The 9,603-nt window shown below is 36.5% G+C and overlaps 1 protein-coding gene across 1 annotated transcript in view; it reads left to right on the forward strand.

Annotated features, from left to right (window-relative positions):
* Positions 1 to 9,603, forward strand: part of ABI3BP (ABI family, member 3 (NESH) binding protein) — a 350,074-nt gene that overhangs the window by 114,356 nt on the left and 226,115 nt on the right. The window contains 1 exon segment of the mRNA XM_006890039.1: positions 4,304 to 4,372. Within this exon segment, the coding sequence (XP_006890101.1) occupies positions 4,304 to 4,372 (69 nt within the window).

The raw sequence follows: 9,603 nt of genomic DNA on the forward strand, positions 1-9,603 counted from the left end.
GGCACATAACAACAACAACATTGCTCTCTTTTGTAAATAAAGTTAGGAAATGGTCACTATATTTGTACAAGGGAACCTGTTTGGTACACATTTGTAGAGTCCCACAAAGCAAAAGACTTGAGGCTGAAATGGAACAAATACTACTTTACCTGTGTCATTGGCAACTAACTCTGTGATAAACAGACATAGCTTTTTGAAGGAACTTAAAGAAGTTGACTGGGTTAATCTGTTGTTGTTATGTGCTGTCGTTCATAGGTCATCCTGAACAACAGATCTGAACCTTGCCTATCCTGTGCTGTCCTCACTATCTGGGACATAGTTAAGCCCATTACTACAGTCACCAAGCCAATCCATCTTATTAAAGGCCTTCTTTTCTTCCACTGACCTATCTTTCCAAGTATGCTGTCCTTCCCAGGGTTTGATCTTCCCTAACCAAAAACTAAAGAAGAGGAAACAAAGTTTAACCATCCTTAATTCCAAGGACTCTCTATTTTCACTTTGTCCAAGACATACCTGTTTGTTCTCTTGGAAGTCCAAAGGACATTCAGTCCTCTTCTTCAACATCATAACTCAAAGGCATTGATCCTTCTACCGCCCTGAGTCCTTGTCCAACATTCTGATGTATAACAAATAATTGAGAAAACTATGACTTGGATTAGGTGCACCTTAGTTTTTAAATTGACAAAATTGCATATGTTAACACTTTGAAGAGGTCCCAAAGTTCAGATTTTCTCAATGTAACATGTCTTGATTTCCTGACTGCTGGTACCAAGGATGTTGATTGTGGATCCAAGTAAAATGAACTTACTTACAATTTTAACCTTTTCTCCATCTATCATGCATTGCCTATTGGCCAATAAATGAAGATTTTTGTTTTCTTGATATTGAGATACAACCCATATTGAGAGTTTTAGTTTTATTTGATCTCCTGCAGTAAATTCCTTGGGTCTTATTTACATACAGTGAGCAAGGTTGTATCATCTCCATAAAGCAGTTTGTTGATTAGTCTTTCTCTGATCCTGGTGTTATATTCTTCTTCATTAAGTCCTGGTTCTCAAATGAATAGTTATGGAGAAAAGATACATTTATAAAAAATTGGATAGATATGCAGAAAAGATACATTCTTGGTGCACATTTTTTCTTGATTTTAAACTACACAGTGTTTACTTTGCTTCAATGGCAGCCTTTTGTTCTAGGTCTACATTTTGCATGAACCCAGTTAAGTGTTCTGAAATTCCCATTCTTCTCAATGGTAGTCATTATTTGTTGTGATCCATGCAGTCAAATGCCTTTGTATAGTCAGTAGAACACAGATAGATAGCCTTCTAGTTGTCTCCACTTCGTACCAAGATTCAGCTGACATCTAGATTACTCTACACAGTGGTAATTAATGTGCATGGTTATACCACACAGGGCCATGCAGGATGTCCAGAAAGAGAGAAAGGTGTGATTTACTCATAGCAGTTAAATTGACATGTTATCTTTAACTGAGAATGGGGTGAGCGCTGCAAAACTTTAACCACAACAACAACATAGAGAGAGCTCAGTTGGCCTAGTGGACAGAAAGTGATGCTACCAAGCCAAAGGTGGGTGATTTTAACCTGTGGCCCTCAGGCCTGATTTTATTTGGTTTTGGTCAAACAGTCTTCTAAGTGGTATAGCAGTGGTCTTTCCATTTGCTGTACAGAAGCAACTTATCGCTGCTGTGATGCTGAACACTGTGACACTGATGTGTCAAATGTGATAATGGTTACCCATGGCGGACAATTTTTGGTGGAGCTCCCTTATTAAATCAAACTTGGAAGCAGGAGTGTCATCTACTTCCAAAATAGCATCTGGAAATACTATGAATGTGGAGAAATGATTAAAGTTACACAAGTGTTAGGTCTTTTATTCGTAGGTTCACTATGAGTCATCTATGACTCGACAGAGCTTGACAACAACAACAACAACATAGTGTTGGACCAAGGTTACTGAAGAAATAATGACACCCAACTAATGGAGTTGTTGAGGCTATTGTTCATGGCCATTGAGTTGACTACAACTCTTGGCAACTCTACCAACAATAGATCTTAACCTTTGAATTCTTGGCAACTCTCCAAACAACAGATTTTAACCTTTCCCTAGGCTGAGCCATCATCACAATCTCTGCCATGTTCAAGGACATTGCTGAAATCACTGTATCAGTCCATCTTGTTGAAGATCTTTCTTTCACTGACCCTTCATCTTCCCCACCTTGATGTCTTTTTCTAAGGACTGGTCCCTTCTAACGATATGCCGTAAAATGCTATTGTGTATGCCCTGAGCATATTTGGCTTATTTGTACACTTTTAAAACAAATATTTATCCTGGTAGTACCAATTTTTAAAATATTAACTTATAAATTATTAGCCCTTGCTTGAATTAGTACATACATATTGCTTGAATCTAACTTTACTTAAAATCTACATATTTTAAAAATTACTAATTTATTTTTATTGGTATATTTCAGGTAAAATGTATCCGCAAAATATAAATTTGAACCTTGTTAACAAATGGTCCATCTGAATTACTGTTCAGGTGTGAAAACAAGCTGACACATCACATGAACTGGATGAAAATGAGGGTAGACATCATAAATATTCATATTTCCCTGAATGTGGATGGTTTTTTTGATTGAGACTCAAGTGTTTTATGTTAATGTCTTTTCTGGTTCTGAATCATCAGGCTAGTCTCCCCCTCTCTTTTCTTCCATGAGAAGCAGGATGTTATAAAGCCCGTGACCTTATTTTTAAAGCAATCACTTTGTAGAAAAAAAAATAATTAAACTGTGGTGTAAAATCTATATCTAGCATGATTTATTAATAGTTTATTCACCTGTAGAGTGAACATCTACACTGTAGAATCAGTGTTGTTATTGACAAAGTTTATTAAATAGAATAAATTTTTTATTTTAAAAAAAGGTTCATTCAGATAGTGGCTAATGCAGAGATCTGTGTGCAACAAGATAGTTTCAGATCATTTTTCAAAGTAATAAACTGTTAATTACTCCTTCAGAAAACAAACAAACAAAATAAATCTATATCTAGCATGATGAAAGACTTCCCCACTACCTCTGTCCATTTGGTTTTGGAAGAAAAAAAATCTGTCATTTTCAAAACCTAATGGACCTAGCAATTTCAGGAAGTGTTAACATCCTGCCTTCTGAGGTTCTCTCTAGAAGTAAGTCTAAACTAAGAAAAGAGGGGATAAATGATAGACACTGAATTGGGACAGATGAAGGAAAAAAATTGTTTAAAAGGAATATATGATTACACATTACTTGTATGACAGACAGTAGTCCTGAGTAAGAAGTGCATAGCCAAGTGGACTGGGGAGGGGGGGCGCGGGGGAGGGGAAAAATACGCAACAATGAATTGTTATTTTTTTTTTTTAAATAAAAGACAACTTGAGGGGTAGGGAGGAAAATGTGCAACAATAAATGAGTGAAAAATCCAACTTTTCTGTAGACGTTTGTTTAAATCACAATAAAGTTTTATTTCAGATGGAAAAAAAATAGTATGGGAAGTATGGTGCGTTCTGCCCACCACTTGAAGGGGGCGCTGTTGATCAGTTTCTGGTAACCATCTGCATTCCATAGTCAGCTGTGAGAGTTCAATCAGCAAATTCAAGCTAACGTTTTATTATCTGAGAGTCTTCATGGGTCAAAGCAGTCTGTGTGATCTTGTTCTGCTGAGAAAAGAGAGAAAGAAAGATGGGGAGGGGGGGAACACAACAACAAATACCTGGAAAAATTTGACTCATAAATCAATGCTCACTGGTAAAACTAGCAAAAGTACAGTTTTTCACATAATGCCATGAGGTGTAAAGCAAAAAGTTGACAAGCTTGCCTTTTATTTTTGAGTTGCTATAATGGGGAAGCTATCTAAAAGAAGGGCGAGAAGGGTGCAATTTCTGGATTGATACTGGCTGCAGCAGTGGGCTCAAGAGTGTCGGAGATTGTGACGATGGCCCCGGGTAGGACAGCGGTCAGATGTTTGTTGTTCATGGGGTCGCTTCCTACTCGACTCAACAGCTCCTAACAACAAGAGTAACATAATGAGAAAACTATCTAAAAAATGGATGAGAAGGGTGCAACTTCCATACTTACCATAAGTAAAGAAGGAAATAAGTGAGAGCTGTTTTGTGTCTCTTAGACCTCTGGTCCTCTTACAAGCTGGTGGTGTAGTTACAACGTCCAGTACGAGGAGCTCTGAGTCAGACAGATGTGGGTGTGCTGTCAAGAATGCCTATCTTGAATAAATAATACTGTTATTGTTTGCAGATGCGGAGCCTAAATATCTGATTGTTGTGCGGTCTGCACGTCCTCCAAGTCAAAAGAAATCATGCTCAGGTAAAGAAGTTTTTTCATTGATGGGTTGGGATTTTGTTTTGTTTTGTTTTGTTTTGTGTTCTAGCTATCCCTGGAGGTCAACTATCCTGAAGATGCCCTACAATGCTGATTGTTGTTGTCAAGTATGGAGTCTTGGAACCAACTCATAGCAGACCCTACAATGAGTTTTTAGAGACAGTTAATTTTGCATGAAGAGATTGTCCATCTTTCTCTCACAGAACAGTTGGTGGACTGGAAATACTCCATGCCTTTGGGTGGGCAGTGCAGTTCCTTACCACTGGGTCACCAGAACTCTCTTATTAGAGTATGTAATAAACACCAGTTGTAGTTTAATTGATTCCTTCTCACAGAGACCTTGTGTCAGAGTAGATGACATATTAAGCAAAACTCCCTATGTTTTCAGGGGCTGGTTTTACAAAGAGATCATCAGCTCTTTCTCTACCTCTGGGTCGACTCAAACTTCCAAACAATAAGATATCCTTGGGGAGTAGCATAACTTGGAGTAGAAACTGCTTGGAATCTATCCTGACCACATCACTACTTGGAAACTGCATGCCCTAAGCAAGTTATTTGGCTTCTCTGTGCTGCCTTCTGCTGTCCCCTATGTTTATTGTGAGGATTAAATTCTAATAAGGAAATTAATTCATTCATAGCCACTCATGAGAATTCCCAGCATGTAGGAACAAGTGCTCATTTAGGGTGAACTTCACCTGTTAACCTGTTTCACTTTTTCAATATGTAAATTCAAGCCTGTTATTACCTCTCTTCTTCTTTATTTCTTATCCCAACATCCTCTGTCAGTCCTTTTGTTAGCATGTTTGGTTAAGTGTTCAACTACTAACTGGTGTTACAAAGCTTCCCAGAGGTGAATCAGAAGAAATGTGTGGAAACCTTATTGAGTATAGTTCTACCCACACCAGAGAGTTGTTATGAGTTGGTTTCTACTCAGTGGCTTCTAGTTTTATTTCGACTTTCAAATTTTTTATCTAATCTTTGCTTAAAGAGATGGTCTATATTTTTTAAAAGGCAACGTATGTGTGCGTCAAATAGATTATAGGTTAGATTTTCTTTCTTATTTCAACATCTTCTAACAGCTAAATGTAGTGGAAACACTTCTTCCATAAAACAACAGAACATCTTTGTAGGAATTGGGAAACTTGAAACAGAAAAGTGGATGCCAAATGAAAAGTAGAAACATTCTCACATTGCTAAAGAACTATTAAAAATCCTAAACTATCAAATTTCAACATTGAAATTTCTTCTCAGGCAATCACTCAGACCACTGCTTTGAGTAAGAACCTGGTGGAAGTTATGAGTGTCCCCTTAACAACTACTATCTCATCTTTATAACTATGTGGGTAGAGTTGACTGCAATGTTTTTACTTTTCACTCTATTGTGTGAATTATTCTCGAAATAAGTAATTGCTGTGAGTTTAAAGCCAATCAATAGCACATAACAACAACAATAACAAATCCTATTTCTCTTCTGTCATATACTGTATGTTACACAGAAAGATCTTTTCTGTTTGCATCTGTTTCTAGCAGTATAAAGTAGATAGAGCATCCCAGTCTAGTCATCATCCAGCTAACTCCACCTCATGGCTATACCGTGACATCAGAGTAGAACTGAGTTCCACAGGGTTTTCAGTGGCTAAATTTTCAGAAGTAGATCATCAGACCTTGCTTTGAAAGCACCTCTGAGTAAACTTAAACTCCCAGTCTTTCAGGTAGCAGCCAAGTGTGTTAACCATATGCACCATCTGACGAGTCTGGGCATGGTGTGCAGTTATTCAAAAGTAGTGACCCCTCTGTAGTTATGAACTTTGTGTCCTGGATGTACTACCTTAATTCTAGCTTGACAGAGATAAATACCCATAATCCCCTTCCCTTTTTCTGTTGAGCATTTCTTTAAGAGAGATAATGAGCAGTCAAACATTTTTAGAAGTAAAAATGCCTTTTTCTATCTTCTTAAATTATCTCAAAATGGCAAGAGAAATTTCCGGTCTTCCTTATATTTTGCCAAAGTTATCCAGGCAGCTTTCTAAATGCTTAAATTAGATATACTATCACTATTTCAAGATTGTTTTAAAATATTGAACAATAAAGTCATGAAGCATGAGTATAATCCCTTGAGATTCTGTTTTCATATGAATACTCTTTGAACTGTCTTTTAATTAAAATTTGATCATAAAAGAAATAGAACAAAATACATACAAAATTTGAAAAGTCAAGATAATGATTATATCACCTAGCACTTAAGAACTTCATTTCATCTCATGGCATTTTATAAGGTCAGTGTATTTTCACTTTGTGATGTCCAGTTCAGTAAATTGTCTGCTTGCTATAATAGGATACTATACTTTACCTTTTCTTTCAGACAATAGATAAAATTGTTTCTTATAAACTACACTTTAGAATAATGTAATGGCTAATGGACTACATTCCGCTTGTGTTTGTATCTACCATGTAAGTTTTTATTATTGAATCATATTCCTATTAAGGTCAAACTTATGGAAATCAACATTTGATGATAAGCCTTAGGGCCAGGGGATGTTTTACTTCTAATTAGAATTTTTTTAATCAGCTGTACAAAGAAGATTGCAGAAAGGAAACCAGACTAAAGTCTAAAAGACTTGGCTTTGAATCTTGGCCTTGTTTTCAGTGTGAATTTACACAACCCTAAAATTACTTAAGAAGCTCTGGTGGCTTCATGTAAGGAAGAGTGGCTTAATGGCAAGAAATTGTGCTGCCAAACCAAAGGCATATAGTTCAAATACACAAGCTGCTCCATGGGAGAGAACTGGGGAATCTCCTCCTGTGAAATTTATTGCCCCTGGAAATCCACTGGAGGGAAATCTGTGGGTCAGTTCCAACTTGATGGTATGAATTTTCTAAGCCTTTCTAACTCATTTATAAAATTGGATAGTTGTATTAGATTAGGACTACATATGGATAAATATTAGATTTACCTTAGGGCTTTCAAAAGACATGTCACCCCGTCTTCATTTCAAATTCTACACTGCCTCCATAAGGGGGCCATATTTGTGTCATTTGAATCTCAACCATGAGACTATTATGAACTGGACCGTTTTATAGAGGATAAGAGCATGTGTGCAACCAAGTAAGAAATAAACTACTCTTGAAAAGTATTCCAAAGATTTTAAAACTTAAAGTAAATGGCAGGAAAGCAATTCACTACCAGCAGGTTACATGTATTTTAGGCTCAAAAGGGTTCTTACTGGAGTAACATTTGAATGGTTATTCCAGTGAGAAGCTTAAAGCTAACAGCTGACAAGCATGCCACAGTTTTCTGAGCTTTGCTCAGATAGCCATCATTAGGCTCTTACCTTACAAAAAGTCAGAGGCTATTTTTGCTGCTTGGTTCTTATTCTATTGGATTAAAAGAAGACTTCCTGTAGCAAATCCCAGCCACATAGCCTCAGGAAATGAAAATGAGAACCCAGTGGAAGCACAAAGCATAGTTATTTGTTCATTATTTAAATTTTATTTTATATTGGTTTGCATTTAAAAAAAGTCATATGCATTGTTTCATTAATTCCTTCATTCACACTGTGTTTCATGTGATCATCCATACATTGTATTTCATAAAATTAATCACCGTTGGTATATACCCACCGTTATACCACCTTTTCAGGTCCCCATTGGATCTTTCCTAATTCCTTCATCCCCTCACTCTGTCTACCAAGCTCTGAACCTTGAAATTTTCCCCCTCCTCACCTTCAGCCACCCTCCACACTTCTTTTCCCCTCCTTGGACGTTGGTATACATCTTAGTTGTCATCTTTCTATTTTTACAATAATGGTTTTCTGCAGTATTCATCTTTATGAGACTGAGTTAGTTCACTTAGCATAATGCTCTCTAGCCTCTCCCATGTTATATAATGGTTTTCAAAATCATAGCTTCTGAGAGTTGCATTGAATTCCATCACAAGCAATAAGAGAGATGCAAATCAAAACCACAATGAGATACCATCTCACCACTGTAGCAGTGGCAAGACAAGCAATAAAGGTTAGAGAGGACATAGAAGGATTGGAATCCTCATACACGGTGGGATTGTAAAATGCTACAACCACTCTGATAGACAGTTTGGCATTTCCTCAAAAAGCTGAACACAGAGATTTCACACAACCTAGCTATTCCATTGCTTGGAATATTCCCCGAGTTAAATAGAACCAAAACACAAATGGAGATTTGTACACCAATGTTATAGCAATGTTATTCACAATAACAAGAAAATGGAAACAGCTAAAATGTTCAAAGTAAAACAAGTGCTTTGAGAAATTATGGTACATTCACACAATGGAATTCTAACCATAGTTTTTTTGTTAGTTCTAAGTGGTTATTAATTCTCCTATTGGTGTTTTGTTTTACTTACTCTGAACTTTTATGGCTAGAGTTGGCCCAAATGGATCACGGCCAAATAGTTTCCCTTCTCCTTTTCACTGTTTTCTCATCCCTGCAGTTCCAAATATTTTCAGAAGTGCATAGCCCAGCCCATAATATACTTGAAAAGAGTCTAGAGTAGTTCATGAGGATTTTTCTTGGCAACCCCCAAATCCCATTAGTCCTGTCAGAATGATTGTAGTTCCTGTAATACTCCTATTCTTTCAATCTTGTTAAAAGCATGGGCAATTTCTCCATTTCTATACTCTTTAAGTAATATGCCTATTAAAATAGTATGACAAAGACTTGATACTTTCATTTAACTAGTGGTTTTCTTGTTGTTGGTTTTTTTAAGGATACAACCTAAATGGTAAGGCTTGTCTAGAATGCTATTTCACACTAGTTCACAGTCCTATAAAAAATTAGATGCTAAAAAATATACTGTTAATTTCTTTCTGTAGAAGAAATGAAGCAACTATATGTGTGTATATTTGGATGTGTGTATCATTCATGCATATACAGATTGGTGTGAATGATACATGCACACACAGTCTTCACACACAGTCTTACACCATTCAGTGACTATAGCCATAGCAATGATACCCGTTCATGCTTTTCCCTGGTGCACTAGAAAAAAATGAAGGTAGAGTTTAATATAATAAGAAATTATGCACAAACACACACACATAAAAATTCATTAACTGTGTTATTTAATTACATTTGCACTTAAGTTAATGGACAAGTAAGCAATATTTTTTCTATAATAATATTTTATTAATTTTCATAAACATTTACAGAGATTTTGGGTTTCCATTCATTCACCCCTG

This window comes from Elephantulus edwardii, unplaced genomic scaffold (genome assembly GCF_000299155.1).
Source record: "Elephantulus edwardii isolate Elephantulus edwardi_28Jun2011 unplaced genomic scaffold, EleEdw1.0 scaffold00085, whole genome shotgun sequence".
Taxonomy (NCBI): Eukaryota; Metazoa; Chordata; class Mammalia; order Macroscelidea; family Macroscelididae; genus Elephantulus; species Elephantulus edwardii.